A 22,371-nucleotide genomic window follows, 5' to 3' on the forward strand; every position below is an offset into this window, starting at 1 on the left:
CTCTCCTTGTACTTATACCGTCTTAATTATTATAGCTTGTAACAAGTCTAGCCTATTGATAGGGAGAGTCTGACTAACTTGTTCTTAAATATTCTCCTGACTGTTCTTGGTTTGGGACTTCTCTATTGAATGAATGCATTTATCAAGTTCTATTAAAGATCTACTGATTATAATTGCATTAAGCTTATAGACTGACCCCTTATTATATCATGTTTTCCCATGTTTGGAAATGGATAATTATTTCCCCAATTAGGGGGAATTTATGCCTTTCAATATTGTTAAATTTTTTTTTTTCATGAAATTCATGCACATCTTTCCTTAGATGTATTTTAAGGTAGCTTATTCTTTTAGTTGTTATAATCAATCCTTTTAAATTATATTTTATAATAGTTTATTTTTGACATATAGGAATTCTGTTGAGTTTTCATGTTTATTTTTAAATTTTCTATTGAAGTACAGTTGATTTACAATATTATATTAGTTTCAGGTATACTGCATAGTGATTCAATTTTTTTTTTTTTTTAATTTTTAGGTTGTACACCACTAAAAGTTATCATAAGATCGTGGCTGTAATTCCTTGTATTATATAATATACAGTATCCTGTTATTTACCTATTTTATACATATTAGCGTTTATCTCTTCATATCATGCCTCTAATGGGCCTCTCCAGCTTTCCCTGTTCCCACTGGTAACCACTAGTATGTTTTCTATAACTGTGAATCTGATTCTGTTTTACTGTATATTCACTTTATTTTTTACATTCCATGTATAAGTGGTAGCATACAGTATTTGTCTTCTCTGTCTGAGTTATTTCATTAAGCATATCGCCTAGGTTCATCCTCATTGCTGCAAATGGCATAATTTATTTCTTATGACTGAATAATATTTCATTGTATATATGTATTTTTATACCTACCATATCATCTGTATAGGTTAGGTTGTTGATGGCCACTTAGATGCTTCCATACCTTTGTTGTGCATATATCTTTTTGAGTTGGTATTTTAGTTCCTTCCAGATATATACCCAGAAGCGGAATTACTGGGTCATGTGGTAATTCTATTTTTAGTTTTTTGAGGCACCTCCATACTGTTTTTCATAGTGGCTGTGCCAATTTACATTCCTATCGACAGTGTACAAGGGTTCCCTTTTCTCTGCATCCTCTCCAATATTTGTTATTTGTATATATTTGTAGCCATTCTGACAGGGATAAGGTAATATTATTGTTTGGATTTGTATTTCTCTACTAATTAGCAATGTTAATCATCTTTACATGTGCCTGTTAGCCATCTCTGTACCTTCTTTGAAAAAGTGTCTGTTCAGGTCTTCTGCCCATTTAATTTGGCTGTTTAGGAATTTTTGGATATTGAATTGTGTGAACAGTTTATATATTTTAGATACTATCCCCTTGCCAGGTACACCATTTGTAAATATTTTCTCACATTCAGTAAGTTGTCTTTTTATTTTGTCAGTGGTTTCCTTTGCTATGCAAAAGCTTTGAATTTTAATTAGGTCCCATTTGTTTATTTTTCTTTGTTCCTTTTGTCTTAGGAGACAGAGTAAAAAATATTGCTACCATTTATGTCAGACTGTTCCACTTATATTCTCTTCAAGGAGTTTTATGTTTTCAAGTATTACATTTACATATTTAATCCATTTTGAGTGCATTTGTATATATAGTGTGAAGAATGTTCTAATCTTATTCTTTTACATGGAGCTGTCTGGTTTTCCCAGCACCACTTACTGAAGAGACTGTCTTTTCTCAATTGTATATTCTTTTTTTCCTTTGTTGTAGTAGACTAGTTGACTAATAGGTGCATGACTTTATTTCTGGGTTCTCTATTCAGTTCCAATGATCTGTGTGTCTGTCTTTGTGCCAGTACTGTACTGTTTTGATTACTGTAGCTTTGTCATATAGTTCAAAGTTTGGGATTTTTCACATGTCTAGATTTTTGTCTTTTTTTTCCCTGAAGATTGCCTTGTCAATTGGGGTTTTCAGTGTTTCCCTAAGAATTTCAGGATTGTTTGCTCTAGTTCTGTGAAAAATGTCATGGGCATTTTGAAAATGATTGCATTGTCTGTAGATAGCTTTGGGTATTATGGCTGTTTTAACAGTATTCTTTCAATTCAGGGGTACAGGTTATCTTTTCATTTCTTTGTATCATTAATTTCCTTCATGAGTGTTTTATAGTTTTCAGAGAATTGGTCTTTCTGTTCATTGGTTAAGGTTATTCCTAGATATTTTACTCTTTGATGAAATTTTAAGTGATATATTCTTAACTTTCCCTTTCTGATGTTGCATTATTAGTGTATAGAAACACTTTTGTATGTTAATCTTGTATCCTGTAACCTTCCTGAATTTATTAATTCTAATTGTTTTTTGGTGGACATTTAGAGTTATTCATATATCATGTTCTCCTCAAATAGTGAGAATTGTTCTTCTTCCCTTCCAATTTGGATAACTTTTATTTCTTTCTCTACTTTGACCGCTGTAGGTAGGGCTTCTAATTAATATGAATTTTTCTTGGTTCAGCCTTTGCTTGGTTGTAATAAACCTTTGACTGTTTCCCAGAGCTCCTACACAGTTGGTTTAGACAGCTTCTGGTTGTTTTCGTTTGTTTGTTTGTTTTGAAGTTCCTCTGGTGGACTAAGATCCTGGAGTTTCACAGCCTGTCATTTTGCTGACCTCTACCCCCATCTCTTTTGCTCTCTTCTTTTGTTATTCCTATTAGGGCCTCTTGTCTTTCTGCCTCTTTCATTGTCTTTTATATTTTCTTTATGCTTATTTTTCTATGCTGTTCTGGGGGTGATATTCTCAGGTCTGTTTTCCAGTTCAGTATCAGTAGGTTGATTGTTATTTTCTCTTATCATGTTAAAATTAATACTTCATTTTATTATTTATATTGGTTATTATTAAATGGTATGTTTGATTATTGTCCCTTCTGAGATAATATACACATAGATTTTATTTTTTACTTTATGTCTGAATATTATAAATATACTTATTAAAATACCTTTTAGATTGTACTGTAATTCTAATTCTCTCAGAAAATAGTATTCTGATTTATTTTGGCTCTTATGTTACTTTCCCAGTATCAGTTGTAATTTTTGACTATTGAATTCTCCTGGGTGGGAGATCTTTGAAATTTCCTCATGTACCCTGGATTCTGGAGGCATCTTTAATGGGGCAGTTATCCTTTTACATCTTAGAGCTTGCTGGTGCGGGTTCATGATCAGTTTTAAAATTAATTTCTTTTCACCTATTTGCAAAGTACAAATTTGAACCTCAACCAACAAAAGCTTGTGGTTCTTGATTACTATTAATTTTACCTTAGTGTTAGACTGACTGTCTGCTGTATTCCCTGCAACATTTTAGGCCAGTGTGTTTCATGCAGAAACTTCATTCTAGCTTTCACCTCCTACAAAATATTACCCTTGCTTGTTGATAAAATCCCAATTCCCACATACATTTACTTCTTTTTATTCATGGTAATTATCTTTTTAAAGTCATTAGAGGAAACCAGAAATGAAAGAGACACATGTACCCCAATGTTCATTGCAGCACTGTTTATAATAGCCAGGACATGGAAGCAACCTAGATGGCCATCAGCAAATGAATGAATAAGAAAGCTGTGGTACATATACACAATGGAGTATTACTCAGCCATTAAAAAAGGATACATTTAATTCAGTTCTAATGAGGTGGATGAAACTGGAGCCGATTATACAGAGTGAAGTAAGCCAGAAAGAAAAATACCAATACAGTATACTAACACATATATATGGAATTTAGAAAGATGGTAACGATAACCCTGTATGCGAGAGAGCAAAAGAGACACAGATGTATAGAACAGTCTTTTGGACTCTGTGGGAGAGGGAGAGGGTGGGATGATTTGGGAGAATGGCATTGAAACATGTATAATATCATATAAGAAAAATAACATAGTGTGACAACTCTGAAAGTTAGATCATATCCCAATCCTCAGGGTTTGTTGTAAGTGACTGTTGTTGTTTGTTTGTGTTTTGAACTCCTGGACTATTTCTGTGTTAAAGTCCGTAGTTTTTGTTGTGTGAAGCCATTGAAGCCTTTGATAGGTTAGCTTAGTGTTCAGCTAATGATTGGGCAGTGAATTTATGAAATAATTTGAACCTGTAAGTCTCCAAGCTTTGCTGAAGGGCTTTCTGTATGTGTTGAGGCATTTCTTAAATATTCAGCCAGTAAATTTACAGCTCTGCCTTACCACTCTCTTCCTGCTTATATGGGGCCTCAAATTCAGGCAGAAGAGAAAGGGAATTCTTTCATGGGCAAACACACAACCCAGAGTGTGCATATGTTTCTTTGCATGAATGTGTCTTTCTAGATTCTAGGAAGAGTTTGAATCTTTATTAAGACCCCTGTGGACATGTCATTCTCTAATCTGTCACCCTCCCCCATTTATTTAAGTGTTTTGGTCCATCTCTTTATAACTCCAATTTGTACATTGCCCTAGGTCATCATAGTCTTAAATGATTTCAGATGATTGTTTTTGATAAATGCTCCAATGGCAGCATTGCTTACAGAGAATAAACTTTGGGCTAAGGCAAGCAAAGATAAACTCTAAGAATGGAGGTTTCTGTATCTGTCAAACTGGACAAATAGTGATAATTTTCTGAGAGTGGGGCCTTGTGAACCTCTAACACCCTTCTGCCTTCTCCAGTGGCTGCTAAACTGTTGATTTCATAGGTACTATAGTTATGAGGCTGTTGGTTTTCAGTGGTTATTACAGAGCTGGAAAGAAGGTGATTTGATTAGGGTAACTTGATATACCAAAAGTTCATTGGTTTTTAAAATCAAAATTCACTCATTTTTCTTCAATAGACAGTCCTCAGATTATTAAAACTTTAGTTAATTTAGATAGTATCTGAGATATATATATATATATTTATTTATACAAAAAACATATCTAGAATATATAAAGAAATATTATAGCTCAATAATAAAACAAGCAACATAGTTATAAAACAGGCAAAAGTTTGAACAGATCCTTCATGCAAAAAATATGACAAATGCCCAATAAGTATATGATAAGATACTCAGCACCATTAATCATCAGGAAAATGCAAAGTAAAACTTGTTAAAAACCACTATATACCCATTAGAATAACTAAAGTTAACGTGCAGAAGTAACCAGATGCTGGAAAGTATGTGGATCAGCTGAAATTCTCATATGTTGTTAATAGGAACACAAAATGGTACAGTTGTTTTGGAAGACAGTTTGACCTTTTCTTGTTTATTTTAATTAATAGGCACTTACCAATTAACTATTCACTGCACTCCTAGAGGGCACTCCTTGGGAGAAGTGAAAGCATATGAACCAGAAAGACTTTTACATGAGCATTTATAACAGTTTTTATTCAATGAAAAGCTAAAAACATTGCAAATGTCCCTGAATAGGTGAATAAATGAATTACGGTATATTTATGCAATGTGATACCACTTTTCAACAAAAAGAATGAATTACAGGTTAATAAATTACTAAGACATTGTGCAGACTTAAACAAGCTAGAAATAAAAGAAGATATTCTGTATAATTCTGTAGAAAAGTATAGTGATAACCAAATTGTAATCTGTGTAACATGAATTAATTATTAACTAATCAATCCCATTTATGTTCTACCTCATTCCCATAAAACTTCAATTGCCTCATAGGCACTATTCAACTACATTCTTAAATGAATTAGAAAAAGATGAGGGTAAAACATTATAGAAGACACATGAATAAATAAGTAGTTGATGGAGAGAGAACCAACAAAGATAGTTTGAAAAATTATGAGAGAGTGGCTCTTTGGGTGGGGATGGGGAAATATCAGGGAGGATATAAGGGTGAGTTTACATGGTCTGCATGATACAGTGAACTTCAGAATGATAAGAAAATAAATGTCCTTTCCATGACAAGCCTTTCTAAGTTATCTGTTGATTCTGTGTAGTCAAGAAATTCCCCAACAGTTTTATCTAAAATATGAATCTTTCCTGGCACTTCCCTTAATACAGAGTCCAAATAAATGAAACACTGTTTTCATGAAGAGCTGTTAATTTATGTTTGTATTTTTGTGCATGTGACTTGCTGCATTGTCTCATTTTCTGGGTTTGTTTATAAGGTGAGGATGGTAATACCAATCTTTAGATACTTGGGGAAGGTAAATGAAAGGTATTTGTGCAAAGCCTTTCATAAACATTTTCAAGCTCTGTGCAGATGTAAGTGTAGTGATTTTGAAGTCCCAGAAATCTGGAGAAGAGTGTTGGTGCAAATAATGAAAAGGGGAATGAATGTAACTCCTTTCTCACTCCATGCCTTTACTTACAAAATACTGTAAATGTTGAAAATTATAATATTTGAGGTTTTTGAAGTGTTCATATAATTCTAAATGAGAAGTCATTTGTAACTGTACTTAGCTTAGCTCAATTTATGAAATCCTGGTATTTATGAAAGAGCAATATAATGAATATTATATTTAATTTCCCAGAGTCAAGCAGAGTGCATGGGAACTTCTGGGGTTGCCTTTTTTTTTTTTTTTTTTTTTTGCTGCTGGCCAAAGAGGCCAAAGAAAAGGTTTTCAGATATGGAACCAGTTTTGTTTTCTCTTTGCTGATGAAATGTGGAAGGCAGTGTATGCATACTCCTCTCATATTTATGTGGCCTAGATTTGAAGTGGAAACGTGATTCTAAAATGTGGAAATTTGAAAAGGCATGGTAACCTGGTCTGCAGCCTCCAATCTCTGTGAAGTATTTTTTTTGTTGTTATTATTGCCATTGATGTGTTCAAAGGATCAAGGTTCTAAATAATGAAAATAAGAACTTCTGAAAACAGGACATAGACAAAAAGATGATAAAACTCTTTGCAGGTTTATCTGTTTCAAACAAATGCTTGAGCATGTTTTATTGTATTTAACCATGATAGTCTAACCATGATAGATTTTCACTGAAAGGGATAGGTACTGTTGTTTGTATTGTCTCTCTTTCTGTTAGGGTGAGAGCAAAAATTTTCTGTAGCTTGTATATCTGATAGATATGAAGTTGGGGGATTGTGAAACTAAGGAGTGAAAGAAGAAATAAGAAAGGGGGAACAAAAATTATAAGAAGCTTGATATTTCCTAGAATATGGTCTTAATGTGTTACTTTAGTTGGTGAGAGCAGTGCTCTTCAAACTCTAAAGAGCATGTGAATCCCCTAGGGGTTATATAAAAATGCAGTTTCTGATTCAGCAAGTCTGGGGTGTGACCTGGGAATGTGTATTTCCATTAAGCTCCCAAATGATGATGATACTGGTGGCCTAAGAACCTCTCTTAGAGTAACAAAGTTGGAGATTTGACTGAAGATCTTGGTGAAGGTCATATTTTAAAATTTTCAATAAGGTTAATTTGTCATAATGGTAGCTAGTTGTGTTTAATTTTACATCATCAATAAACTTTTGTATGATGCAATTTAAAATCATTGACCAAAAATCACATACATATGTCTGGCATACCACCCTCAATTTTTTCATCAACTATTTCCGTATTTTAGATCCCTTAGTAAATACTCAGTGAAGAAGTTAAATTTGTGTTTCTGCCAGATAGTACCTTCACTAAAGCTGCCATCTGGTTAATGTGTAAAATGTTAAAGTGTTGTTTATATGGTCATAGGAAAGGCCCCAGAAAGGCAGACAGACCACTAGGCTTCTAGTTCCATCTCTCCCAGCTAACTTTGGAACCTGGAGCTTTTTTTTTTTTTTTTCCTTTGTAAAATGACTGTGAATATTTGTTTACTAGACTTGAGAAAGTATCTAGTCCATTGTCCATAATAGGTACTCAAAAAAGCTTAAGGAGACTCTTAAGAGTAGAACTAAGCACAGGTCTCACATGTCGGTCACATAGGACAGGGACTGAGGATAAAGCATGTCCAATAACTTAAATGGAGGACTTCACTAAGCTGCCCTACTTCATCTTTAATATGTGATTTTAGTTGCTCAAATCTTCTGTGGAAGGTCTGATCTTTTCTTTAACATCTTCCAATGCAATTTGCTACCTGCCAGGAACACTTCCCTTTGTCTTTCTCCTGTCTGTCCTAACAGAGATGAGGAAATCAGACAAAAGGCTGCAGCACTGACCATTTCTCCCATTTCCCTTCCTTTGCAGATTATTCCTCTGCTGTTCAGAAATTTTCTCAGACATTGCAGTCTTTTCAGTTTGATTTCATTGGAGATACACTGACTGATGACGAGATTAACATTGGTAAGTCTTCAGCTATTTGTAGACATGTGACTCTCAAAGCAGGTCTGAAAAAAAGCAGCCTCCTTGGTGGATATAGAGAACGTGAGAATCTTTGATCCCCCCTTTGTCACCTGTTGTCCTAAGTTCCTGGGAGACTGCTCAAGAAACATAAAGAAACATTCCCTGCTAGTCCCATTTCTTCCTCATACAAAAGCAATCAAAAGATATCCCTTTGGACTTCCCTGGTGGTACAGTGGATAAGAATCTGCCTACCAATGCAGGGAATATGTGTTTGATCCCTGGTCCCAGAAAATTCCACAAGCCTTGGAGCAACAGGCCCATGTGCCACAACTACTGAGCCCATGTTCTAGAGCCTGTGAGCCACAACTACTGAGCCCATGTGCTGCACCTACTGAAGCCTGTGCTGCACAACAAGAGAAGCCCCCACAATGAGAAGCCCATGTACCACAATGAAGAATAGCCCCTGCTCACTGCAATGAGAGAAAGCCCACACACAGAAAAAAAGACCTAGCACAACCAAAAATAAATAAATAAAAAATATATGTTTAAAAAATATCCCTTAATCTTCCATTTAGGTCTTTGACTCAGTTTGCAGAATTTTTCTTTAAAAAAATCTAAAACATGAAAATGGAGCTTCCCAGGTGGTGCAGTGGTAAAGAATCCACTTGCCAATGCAGGAGACACAGGTTTGATCCCTGAGTCAAGAATATCCCCAGAAGAAGGAAATGGTAAACCATTTCAGTATTCTTGCCTGAAAAATTCCATGGACAGAGGAGCCTGGTGGGCTACAGTTCATGGGGTTGCAAAATTGGATATGACTGAGCAAAACACATGAAAATATATATATTTTTGGTGAAGAATGAAAATTAATTTCCTGGTTTATTTCCCCAAATAATTCAGAATAAGGTTCTTCTAAGGAACAAATCCCCTAGAAAGTTTAATATTAGCATTTATGTATGTATACTTTTCAGGCAACAGGAGATTTGGCATCTCCCTTGGGAACTGAATTTAAGGACTTGCCTTAGTGTTTTCCTCTGTAAAATGTGGTTAATGTGTATCTCTCAAAGATGTTATAATTAGGAAATTGAACAGTGGAAATAAAAAGAGCTTTGTGTTTGTGTCAGTTATGAAGTTAAAGTAGTATCAGCAAAGTATAAGTCTTCCCTGGTAAAGAATCTGCCTGCAATGCAGGAGACTGCCATCGTAGGAGATGCAGGTTCAATCCCTGGGTCAGGAAGATCCCCTGGAGAAGGAAATGGTAACCTACTCTAGTATTCTTACTAGAATACTGGAAAATCCCATGGACAGAAGAGCCTGGTGGGCTACAGTCCATGGGGCAAAATATGGCCCATAGACTTAACTGAAATACAGTTAAATATTGTCTATGGGTGGTTTTGTATTATAACAGCATTGAGTAGTAGTTGCAGAGGCTACATGGTTTTCAAAGCCTCAAATATTTGCTGTCTGGCCATTTAAAAAAAGTTTTTGTAACCACTGAGTTAAAGAGTTAGTGCAAAACATTTGCTAGATGAGAGCACAGAACTATTATGAATGATCTAATGTCACTGAAATAATTATGTGTATGAACCCGAGACATAAAATATAAAAATGTATTATTATTATATTGAATGCTTGTGCAGTAAATATGAATAATATATAAGTGTATAAAATATGAAATTACCTATACTAATAAGGTATTCCAACATAGAACTGTTTTGTGTGTATGTAATTTAATTCATACTAAATATATAATTTTATCTAATTTTAATTGAACATTTCATCAAGCATTTTCTCATATCATTTAAAAATCTTTGAATGCTTCATGGGAGTGTAGGACAAGGACATTGTTTCATTCATTTCTATTTCCCTAGCATGTAGAGGAGTACCTAGCATATAGTAGATAATCAATACATGTTTGTTGAATGAATGAGTAATGGATGCATTTGAGATTCATTATTATAGGAGCTATACTTTACATGCTGTTCAACTATTGTTAGAAATTTGGCTTATTTCTAATTTTTCATGATTATAAATAACCCTGCATTGGATATTTTTATGAGGTTGATGACTAATGTTTTGGATAAATGTGGCAGTATAACCAGTGAGACAGAATTTGTATTTGGATTATTTCTTTACTCATGCCACATCATTCTACTTCTGCGTATCTATCTTGGTCTGAGGGCATGGCTTATTTAAAGGTCAATATTGTGAGGGTTTGATAGCCCCAGTTTGAACTCTAGTTTCTCAATGTATTAGCTATGTAATCTTGGCAAGTAACTTCACCCCTAAGAGTGTAACATTTCTCATCTGTAAAATGGGAGTGAGGTAATCAATGCCAGGTGTTCAGCGTCTAAATAAATTTTAGCTATTTAATCATTGTTGTTAATATAAGGTTTGACTACTTTATACTTTTTAATGGACTGAATGTTTTTGTATCTCCACAAATTCATATGTTGAAATTGTGACAGTAGTAGGAGGTTGGTTCTTTGGGAGTTAATTAGGTCATGAAGGTGAAGCCCTCATGAGTGGTATTAGTATCCTTATCTCTGTGACAATCTAGAAGGGTGGGGTGGGGAGGGAAATGGGAGGGAGGTTCTGGAGGGAGGTGACATGGATGTAAAGAGGGCTGATTCTTGTTGATGTATGACAAAAAACCACAAAATTCTGTAAAGCAATTATCCTTCAATTAAATTTTTTTAAAAAAAAAAAAGAGAGAGGGAAAAGAAAACAGATTCCAGAGCACTCTCTCACCCACTTCCTATCATGTGAGGATACAGTAAGAAGTTGGTAGTCTGCAGCCTGGAAGAGAATGCTCATGAGAAACTGACCTTGACTCAGACTTTTAACCTCCAGAACTGTGTGAAATAAATAAGCCCACCCAGTCTATGGTATTTCCCTATAGCATCCTGAACTCAAACAAACAAACAAACAAACAAACAAAAAAAGAGCAGGAATTTGTACTGAGATTTGGAGGGTGTTGCTACAATGAACACCTGAAAATGTGGACGTGGCTTTGGAACTGGATAATGGACAGAGGCTGGAAAAGTTTTGAGGTACATGATATAGAAAGCCTAGATTGCTGTGAATAGAATTTTAAGGGTGATTCTGGAGAGAGCTATGAAAGAAGAGAAGGGTAGAGAAAGCCTCAATATTCTTAGAGAATACCTAAGTAATCATGCATGAAATATTAGTAGAATATAGATGGTAGACTCCATTTTGATAAAGTCTCAGACAAAAATGAGCAACATGTTATTGGAAAATGAAGAAAAGGTGATCCCTGTTATAAAGAGGCAAATACTAGGCTACATTTTTTGTATTCTAGTGTTCTGTGAAACGCAAAACTTGTAAGCAATGAAACTGAAAATTTGGTTTATGCAATTTCTAAGCAAGTGTTAAAAGAGGGGTTTGGTTTCCACTGGCTATTATACTAAAATGTGAGAGGAAAGAAATGAACATAAGGTAAAATTTGTAAGGAGAAAGGAACCATAACTTAAAGATTTGTCCATATTACAAAACATGAGGAAGCTTATTTGGAAGAAAACACTATTGCACTTCGCAGGTGGTGCAGTGGTAAAGAATCTGCCTGTCAATGCAAGAGTCACAAGTTTAATCCCTGAGTCAGGAAAGGGTTTAATCCCTGAGTCAGGAAGATCCCATGGGGTAGAAAATGGCATCTCACTCCAGTATTCTTGCCTGGAAAATTAAATGGACAGAGGAGCCTGGAGGGCTACAGTTCATGGGGTTACAAAGAGTTGGACACCACTGAGCATCTCACACGCTAGTAAAGAAATGCTCAAAATTCTCCAAGCCAGGCTTCAGCAATATGTGAACTGTGAAATTCCAGATGTTCAAGCTGGTTTTAGAAAAGGCAGAGGAACCAGAGATCAAATTGCCAACATCCGCTGGATCATCGAAAAAGCAAGCATTTCAGAAAAACATCTATTTCTGCTTTATTGACTAAGCCAAAGCCTTTGACTGTGTGGATCACAATAAACTGTGGAAAATTCTGAAAGAGATGGGAATACCAGACCACCTGACCTGCTTCTTGAGAAACCTGTATGCAGGTCAGGAAGCAACAGTTAGAACTAGACATGGAACAACAGACTGGTTTCAAATAGCAAAAGGAGTATGTCAAGGCTGTATATTGTCACCCTGCTTATTTAACTTCTATGCAGAGTACATCATGAGAAACGCTGGGTTGGAGGAAGCACAAGCTGGAATCAAGATTGCCGAAAGAAATATCAGTAACCTCAGATGCAGATGACACCACCCTTATTGCAGAAAGTGAAGAGGAACTAAAAAGCCTCTTGATGAGAGTGAAAGAGGAGAGTGAACAAGTTGGCTTAAAGCTCAACATTCAGAAAATGAAGATCATGGCATCTGGTCCCATCAGTTCATGGGAAATAGATGGGGAAAGAGTGGAAACAGTATCAGACTTTATTTTTGGGCTCCAAAATCACTGCAGATGGTGATTGCAGCCATGAAATTAAAAGATGCTTATTTCTTGGAAGGAAAGTTATGACCAACCTAGATAGCATATTGAAAAGCAGAGACATTACTTTGCCAACAAAGGTCCGTCTAGTCAAGGCCACGGTTTTTCCAGTAGTCATGTATGGATGTGAGAGTTGGACTGTGATGAAAGCTGCTGCTGCTGCTAAGTCACTTCAGTCATGTCCGACTGTGTGACCCCATAGACAGCGCACCGAAGAATTGATGCTTTTGAACTGTGGTGTTAGAGAAGACTCTTGAGAGTCCCTTGGACTGCAAGGAGATCTAACCAGTCCATTCTAAAGATCAGCCCTGGGTGTTCTTTGGAGGAAATGATGCTAAAGCTGAAACTCCAGTACTTTGGCCACCTCATGCAAAGAGTTGACTCATTGTAAAAGACTCTGATGCTGAGAGGGATTGGGGGCAGGAGGAAAAGGGAACAACAGAGGATGAGATGGCTGGATGGCATCAGCGACTCGATGGACATGAGTTTGGGTGAACTTTGGGAGCTGGTGATGGACAGGGAGGCCTGGTGTGCTACAATTCATGGGATCACAAAGAGTCGGACATGACTGAGTAACTGAACTGAACTGAACTGAACTAGGCCACTAACACATGGTTCAGTTCAGTTCAGTCACTCAATCATGTCTGACTCTTTGTGACCCCATGGATTACAGCATGCCAGGCATCCCTGTCCATCACCAACTCCTGGAGCTTACTCCAACTCATGTCCATCAAGTTGGTGATGCCACCCAACCATCTCCTCTTCTGTCTTCCCCTTCTCTTCCTGCCTTCAATCATTCCCAGCATCAGGGTCTTTTCCAATGAGTAAGTTCTCCACATCAGGTGGCCAAGGTATTGGAGTTTCAGATTCAGCATCAGTCCTTCCAAAAAATATAGAGGACTGATTTCCTTTAGGATGAACTGGTTGGATCTCTTTACAGTCCAATGGACTCTCAAGAGTCTTCTCCAACACCACAGTTCAAAAACGTCATTCTTTGGCACTCAGCTTTCTTCTAAGTCTAACTCTCACATCCATACATGACTACTGGAAAAACCATAGCTTTGACTAGATGGACCCTTGTTGGCAAGGTAATGTTTCAGCTTTTTAATATGCAGTCTAGGTTGGTCATAGCTTTTCTTCCAAGGAGCAAGCATCTTTTAATTTCATGGCTGCAGTAATCACCTCTCAAACTTAGGGACAAATGCAGACTGAAAGTGAAGGGCTGGAAAAAGATATTTCTCGCAAATGGAGACCAAAAGAAAGCAGGAGTAGCAATACTCATATCAGATAAAATAGAGTTTGAAATAAAGGCCACGAAAAGAGACAAAGAAGGACACTACATAATGATCAAAGGATCAATCCAAGAAGAAGATATAACAATTACATATGCACTCAACATAGGAGCCCTGCAATATGTAAGGCAAATGCTAACAAGCATGAAAGGGGATATTATCAGGAATACAATAATACTGGGAGACTTTAATACCCCACTCACACCAATGAATAGATCAACTAAACAGAAAATTAGCAAGGAAACACAAACTTTAAATGATACAATAGATCACTTAGACCTAATTGATATCTATAGGATTTTTCACCCTAAAACAATGAATTTCACCTTTTTCTCAAGTGCACACGGAACCTTCTCCAGGATAGATCATGTCCTGGGCCATAAATCTAGCCTTGGTAAATTCAAAAAAATTGAAACCATCTCAAGCATCTTTTCTGATCACAATGCAGTAAGATTAGATGTCAACTACAGGAAAAAAAGCTGTTAAAAATACAAACATATATAAGCTAAAAAAGACACTTCAGAATAACCAACAAATCACAGAAGAAATAAAAAAAGAAATAAAAATATGCATAGAAACGAATGAAAATGAAAACAAACAACACAAAATCTATGGGATTCAGTAAAAACAGTGCTAAGGGGAAGGTTCATAGCAATATAAGCTTACCTCAAGAAACAGGAGAAACATCAAATAAATGACCTGACCTTACACCTAAAGCAACTAGAAAAAGAAGAAATGAACTACCCCAGGGTTAATATAAGGAAAGAAGTCATAAAAATTAGGGCAGAAATAAATGCAAAAGAAACAAAGGATGGCATAGCCAAAATTAAGAAAGCTAAATGCTGGTTCTTTGAGAAGATAAATAAAATTGACAAACCATTAGCCAGAGTCATCAAATTATAAAGGAAGAGTCAAATCAATAAAATTAGAAATGAAAATGCAGAAATCACAAGAGACAACACAGAAATACAAAGGAACATAAGAGACTACTATCAGCAACTATATGCCAATAAAATGGACAACTTGAAAGAAATGGACAAATTCTTAGAAAAGTACAACTTTGCAAAATTGAACCGGGAAGAAATAGAAAATCTTAACAGACCTATCACAAGCATAGAAATCGAAACTGTAATCAGAAATCTTCCAACAAACAAAAGCCCAGGACCAGATGGCTTCACAGCTATATTTTACCAAAAATTTAGAGAAGAGCTAACACCTATCCTACCCAAACTCTTCCAGAAAATTGCAGAGGAAAGTGAACTTCCAAACTCATTCTATGAGGCCACCATCACCCTAATACCAAAACCAGACAAAGATACCACAAAAAAGAAAACTACAGGCAAATATCACCGATGAAAATAGATGCAAAATCTTTGACAAAGTTCTAGCAAACAGAATCCAATAACATATTAAAAAGATCATACATCATGATCAAATGGGCTTTATCCCAGGGATGCAAGGATTCTTCAATATCCGCAAATCAATCAATGTAATTTACCACATTAACAAATTAAAAGATTAAAAACCATATGATTTTCTCAGTAGATGCAGAGAAAGCCTTTGACAAAATTCAACATCCATTTATGATAAAAACCCTCCAGAAAGCAGGAATAGAAGGAACATACCTCCACATAATAAAAGCTATATATGACAAACCCACAGCAAACATTATCCTCAATGGTGAAAAATTGAAAGCAGTTCCCCTATAGTCAGGAACAAGACAAGGGTGCCCACTCTCACCACTACCATTCAGCATCGTTTTGGAAGTTTTAGCCACAGCAATCAGAGAAGAAAAAAAATCCAGATTAGAAAAGAAGTAAAACTCTCACTGTTTGCAGATGACATGATCCTTTACATAGAAAACCCTAAAGACTCCACCAGATGATTACTAGAGCTAATCAATGAATGTAGTAAATTTTCAGGATATAAAATTAACACAGAGAATTCCATTGCATTCCTGTATACTAACAATGAGAAAACAGAGAAATTAAGGAAACAGTTCCATTCACCACTGCAATGAAAATAGTTAAATACTTAGGAATATATCTACCTAAAGACATAAAAGACCTATATATAGAAAACTATAAAACACTGATGACAGAAATCAAAGAGGACACTAATAGATGGAGAAATATACCATGTTCATGGATTCCAGGAATCAACATAGTGAAAGTGAGTATACTACCCAAAGCAATCTATAGATTCAATGCAATCCCTATCAAGCTACCAACTGTATTTTTCACAGAACTAGAACAAATAATTTCATAATTTGTATGGAAATACAAAAAACCTCGAATAGCCAAAGCAATCTTGAGAAAGAAGAATGGCACTGGAGGAATCAACCTGCCCTAGTTCAGGCTATACTACAAAGCTACAGTCATCAAGACAATATGGTACTGGCACAAAGACAGAAATATAGATCAATGGAACAAAATAGCCCAGAGATAAATCCACGCACCTATGGACACCTTATCTTTGACAAAGGAGACAAAAATATACAATGTAGAAAAGGCAATCTCTTTAAGAAGTTCTGGGAAAACTGGTCCACCACTTGTAAAAGAATGAAACCAAAATACTTTCTAACACCATAGACAAAAATAAACTCAAAATGGATTAAAGATCTAAATGTAAGACCAGAAACTATAAAACTCCTAGAGGAAAACATAGTCAAAACACTCTGATGTAAATCATAGCAGGATCCTCTATGACCCACCTCCCAGAGTTATGGAAATAAAAGCAAAATTAAACAAATGAAACCTAATTAAACTTAAAAGCTTTTTCACAATGAAGGAAATATAAGTAAGGTGAAAAGACAGCCTTCAGAATGGGAGAAAATAACAGCAAATGAAGCAACTGACAAAGAATTAATCTCAAAAATATACAAACAACTTCATCTCAGTTCTGGAAAAATAAGTGACCTAATCAAAAACTGAGCCAAAGAACTAAACTACATTTCTGTAAAGAAGACATACAGATGGCTAACAAACACATGAAAAGATGCTCAACATCACTCATTATCAGAGAAATGCAAATCAAACCACAATGAGGTACCATCTCACGCCAGTCAGAATGGCTGCTATCCAAAAGTCTATAAACAATAAATGCTGGAAAGGGTACAGAGAAAAAGGAATCCTCTTACACTGTTGGAAGGAATGCAAACTAGTACAGCCACTATGGAGAACAGTGTGGAGATTCCTTCAAAAACTGGAAGTAGAACTGCCATACGATCCATCAATTCCACTGCTGGGTATATACACCGAGGAAATAAGAATTGGAAGAGACACATGTACCCCAATTTTTATCACAGCACTGTTTACCATAGCCAGGACATGGAAGCAACCTAAATGTCCATTGGCAGACAAATGGATAAGAAAGCTTTGTTACATATACACAATGGAATATTATTCAGCTATTAAAAAGAATGCATTTGAATCAGTTCTAACGAGGTGGATGAACCCGGAGCCTATTATACAGAGTGAAGTAATTCAGAAAGAAAAACACCAATACAGTAGATTGACACTCATATATGTGGAATTTCAGTTCAGTTCAGTCACTCAGTCGTGTCCGACTCTTTGCGACCCCATGAGTCGCAGCACTCCAGGCCTCCCTGTCCATCACCGAAAGATGGTAACAGTGACCCTATATGTGAGACAGCGAAAGAGACACAGATGTAAAGGACAGACTTTTGCACTCTGTGGGAGAAGGCGAGGGTGGGATGATTGAGAGAATAGTATTGAAACATGTATGTTATCATATGTGAAACAGATCGCCAGTCCAGGTTCAATGCATGAGAGAGGGTGCTCAGGGCTGGTGCACTGGGATGACCCTGAGGGATGGGATGGGGAGGGAAGTGGGAGGGGGGTTCAGGATGGGAAACACATGTACACCCATGGCTGATTCATGTGAATGTATGGCAAAAACCACTACAATATTATAAAGTAATTAGCCTCAAGTTAAAATAAAAAAAAAAAAAGAAAAAGAGAAAGAAAGTAGAAAATACAGCCAAAGAGCCTTATTCTCAAAACTTAAGATCACATGGAACTTGCCTTGCTAGATTTTGGGCTTGCTTGGGACCTATCACTCTGTCCTTCTTGACTTTTTCCATTTTGGAGTGGGAATGTCTATCTTATGCATGTCCCATCATTGTATTTTGGAAGCACATACCTTGTTTGTTTTCACAGGTTGACAGCTAGAGAGCAATTTTGCCTTCATACAATTTGTACCTTGAGTTTCACCCATTTTGATTTAGATATTTAGATAAAATTTGAACTTTTAATCTAGGAGTTAATGCTGGGATGAGTTAAGACTTGTAGGGCTGTGGGAATTGATTTAATATATTTTACATAAAAGAAGGATGTGGATTTTATCAAGCAGTATTGGAGCTTCAGCTTCAACATCAGTCCTTCCAATGAACACGCAGGACTGATCTCCTTTAGGATAGACTGGTTGGATCTCCTTGCAGTCCAAGGGACTCTCAGGAATCTTCTCCAGCACCACAGTAATCAGTAGCATTAACCCCTTTGTAGATACCAGCTGAGCAACAGAGATGGTAGTGATTTCTAGGGAAAGTCTGAAGCTTCTCTGAACAGTTTCTTCCTTTGTTGATCAGCCTTTAGGTCTCACAGTCTATATATAACAGAGACAAGTGAGAGGAAGTGTCTGACTGCCCTGACTATGACATTTGTCACTGCTTTAGAGTATGACATGTATACTTTCAACTGACATTGCCTGACCTTTTCTCTATCTCTATGGCCCAGTAACTAGAGGAAATTCTAAGTATTTAGGTAGTGGGTGTCTGTTTCAGGTTTGATGTTTAGTTATTGGCTATGAGGTCTTGAAAAAATTACTTGGGTCTCTGTTTTCCTCATTTGTAAAGTAGAGAGTATAATCTACTTCCCAGAATTGCGAGGAGTAAATTATATAAATAAATATATCAGAGGGTTTATATAAATCCTTTTTCTCAGCTTCTGGTGATCCTACTAAGAACGTGGAGAACCTAATTTTTGGAGAAAGATGTTAGTTTGAAATTATTGCCTAAGTTTACTACAAAATGAAAAGGTAGAAAAAATCAATGTTTAAAGGGACCTTAGGAAGCATCTAGTTCAGTTAATCTTAATATAGCTTTGTATCAGAATTACCTGGAAAGCATGTTGATCCAGAGTCTCAGGACCCATCTTAGGTGAAATGAATCAGTTTGTTTATTTGTGCGTGGAGAAAGAAAAAGCAGTGTTTCCAAGTCTCAGACTGCAAATCAAATTTCTAATCTTGTCATTGTAATATATTTGACATAAGTCCTTTGCAGACCAAGCAGATTGATTTAAAATCAAACTTGCAAGTAGAAGTTCCATCAGCCACCCATTACTGCTTTATAGGAGCATAGGACTCAGGACGTTCTACATTGTCTATTCCCCCAAGCCCCCACACTTATATTCAACGTGAATATTATTAATTGCTAATAACTCATAGGTAATCATAAATCTGATTGGGATAAAGTAGGGCTTAAGAAATAGTCTCTTGAGGATGTTTGTTAGTGTTTTTCTATAAAATCAGTTAGACCATCTTTTTAGATTGTGATGGTCAGTTGTTTTAGGGTCCTGAAATTCAGTTATCCTAAAAGAAGAGGGATGCCCTAAATGAAAAAGAAAAATATTAATATAAAACTTAAAATTATTTAAGTTTTATTTTTATTGAAGTATAGTTGATTTACAGTGTTGTATTAATTTCTGGTATACAGCAAATGATTGTGTTATATATGTATATATATATATAATCTTTTTCATATTCTTTTCCATTATGTTTTATTATAAGAAATTGAGTATATTAACAGTTCCCTGTTGTATACAGTAGGACCTTGTCATTTAAAGCAAAAGCTTCTACTACAGAAAAGAGATGTGAATTGAACCCTGAGGGTCCAGTGATTTCTAACTGGTCAGTAGTAGACATTTATTTTTGATTACATAGTGTCACTCATTAGAGTTTCTTGAAGCTCTCAAGGTAGGATGCTAGTCCTCTAGGTGACATTGTCCACAGTCCTGGCAGTCTTTCCTATAAGGGCATATATGAATTGAACATTTTACCAGACTTCCTTAACTCAGATAGTGGTTTGTCCAGGGAAAATTTAAGCCCAGTGCATGGTCTGCTATGGTGGCAAGCACTTAGAGATTTATATCAAGTCATCAGATTTTAGTTTATAGATCTTCTTCAGATCATGGGGAAAGGGTCGATTGCATGGTGACCTTGAATCCTTATAGGGATCTGGATCATCAAGTCTCAGGTCTCTCTGATTCCAGGTCAGATGAGAAGGGGAAATTTAGGATTGCTAGTTTGGAGTATTATAACTAGATATTGGAAGAAATAGAAGGGATTGAAGATAGGCTAAATATAAGTTGGGTAAAGTAACAGGATCCAGTTCAATTTACAGATGGATACCAAAACAGTTTTTTTTTTTTTTTTTTTTTTTACAGAAGGGGTGCAAGTCATTTAAATCTCAACCAGACAGGTCTGAGTGTGCATCCTTATAGGTTACCCTCCAGTAACAAGAGGTGCAAATGTTCAGCTAGCTCAAAGACAAAGAATAGGGCAAACTTCTGATAATCCAAAAGGATGTGATCATATAATTGCTGATAATAGTCTCTTATGATCCTTTGTATTTCTGTGTTGTCTGTTGTGATCTTTCCATTTTCATTTCTAATTTTATTGATTTGATTTTTCTCCCTTTGTTTCCTGATGAGTCTGGCTAATAGTTTGTCAATTTTATTTATCCTTTCAAAGAACCAGCTTTTTACCAGAGCTCATCAATGAATATAGTAAAGTTGCAGGATATAAAATCAACACACAGAAATCTCTTGCATTCCTATACACTAATAATGAGAAAATAGAAAGTGAAATTAAGGAAACAATTCCATTCACCATTGCAATGAAAAGAATAAAATACTTAGGAATATATCTACCTAAAGAAACTAAAGACCTATGTATAGAAAACTATAAAACACTGGTGAAAGAAATCAAAGAAGACACTAATAGAAGGCAAAAGCAGAGATAAATCTTTGACAAAGGAGGCAAGAACATACAATGGATTAAAGACAATCTCTTTAACAAGTGGTGCTGGGAAAACTGGTCAACCACTTGTAAAAGAATGAAACTAGATCATTTTCTAACACCACACACAAAAATAAACTCAAAATGGATTAAAGATCTAAATGTAAGACCAGAAACTATAAAACTCCTAGAGGAGAACATAGGCAAAATACTCTCAGACATAAATCACAGCAGGATCCTCTATGACCCACCTCCCAGAATATTGGAAATAAAAGCAAAAATAAACAAATGGGACCTATTTAAACTTAAAAGCTTCTGCACAACAAAGGAAACTATAAACAAGGTGAAAAGACAGCCTTCAGAATGGGAGAAAATAATAGCAAATGAAGCAACTGACAAACAACTAATCTCAAAAATATACAAGCAACACCTGCAGCTTAACTCCAGAAAAATAAATGACCCAATCAAAAAATGAGCCAAAGAACTAAATAGACATTTCTCAAAAGAAGACATACGGATGGCTAACAAACACATGAAAAGATGCTCAACATCACTCATTATCAGAGAAATGCAAATCAAAACCACAGTGAGGTACCACTTCACACCAGTCAGAATGGCTGTGATCCAGAAGTCTACAAGCAATAAATCCTGGCGAGGGTGTGGAGAAAAGGGAACCCTCTTACACTGTTGGTGGGAATGCAAACTAGTACAGCCACTATGGAGAACAGTGTGGAGATTCCTTAAAAAACTGGGAATAGAACTGCCTTATGACCCAGCAATCCCACTGCTGGGCATACACACTGAGGAAACCAGAATTGAAAGAGACACGTGTACCCCAATGTTCATTGCAGCACTGTTTATAATAGCCAGGACATGGAAGCAACCTAGATGTCCATCAGCAGATGAATGGATAAGAAAGCTGTGGTACATATACACAATAGAGTATTACTTAGCCATTAGAAAGAATACATTTGAATCAGTTCTAATGATGTGGATTAAACTGGAGCCTATTATACAAAGTGAAGTAAGCCAGAGAGAAAAACACCAATACAGTATATTAATGCATATATATGGAATTTAGAAAGATGGTAACGATAACCCTGTATGTGAGAGAGCAAAAGAGACACAGATGTATAGAACAGTCTTTTGGACTCTGTGGGAGAGGGCGAGGGTGGGATGATTTGGGAGAATGGCATTGAAACATGTATAACATCATATATGAAACAAATCGCCAGTCCAGATTTGATGCATGATACTGGATATTTGGGGCTGGTGCACTGAGACGACCCAGAGGGATGG

General features: G+C 36.0%; 1 protein-coding gene across 1 annotated transcript in view; it reads left to right on the forward strand.

Annotated features, from left to right (window-relative positions):
* The window catches only part of OPHN1 (oligophrenin 1), a 594,204-nt gene that overhangs the window by 156,965 nt on the left and 414,868 nt on the right, over window positions 1–22,371 (forward strand). Inside the window, exon 3 of the mRNA XM_068962396.1 lies at window positions 8,155–8,250. Coding sequence (XP_068818497.1) covers window positions 8,155–8,250 — 96 coding nt within the window. The remainder of the gene's footprint in view (window positions 1–8,154; window positions 8,251–22,371) is intronic.

This window comes from Capricornis sumatraensis, chromosome X (assembly GCF_032405125.1).
Source record: "Capricornis sumatraensis isolate serow.1 chromosome X, serow.2, whole genome shotgun sequence".
NCBI lineage: Eukaryota > Metazoa > Chordata > Mammalia > Artiodactyla > Bovidae > Capricornis > Capricornis sumatraensis.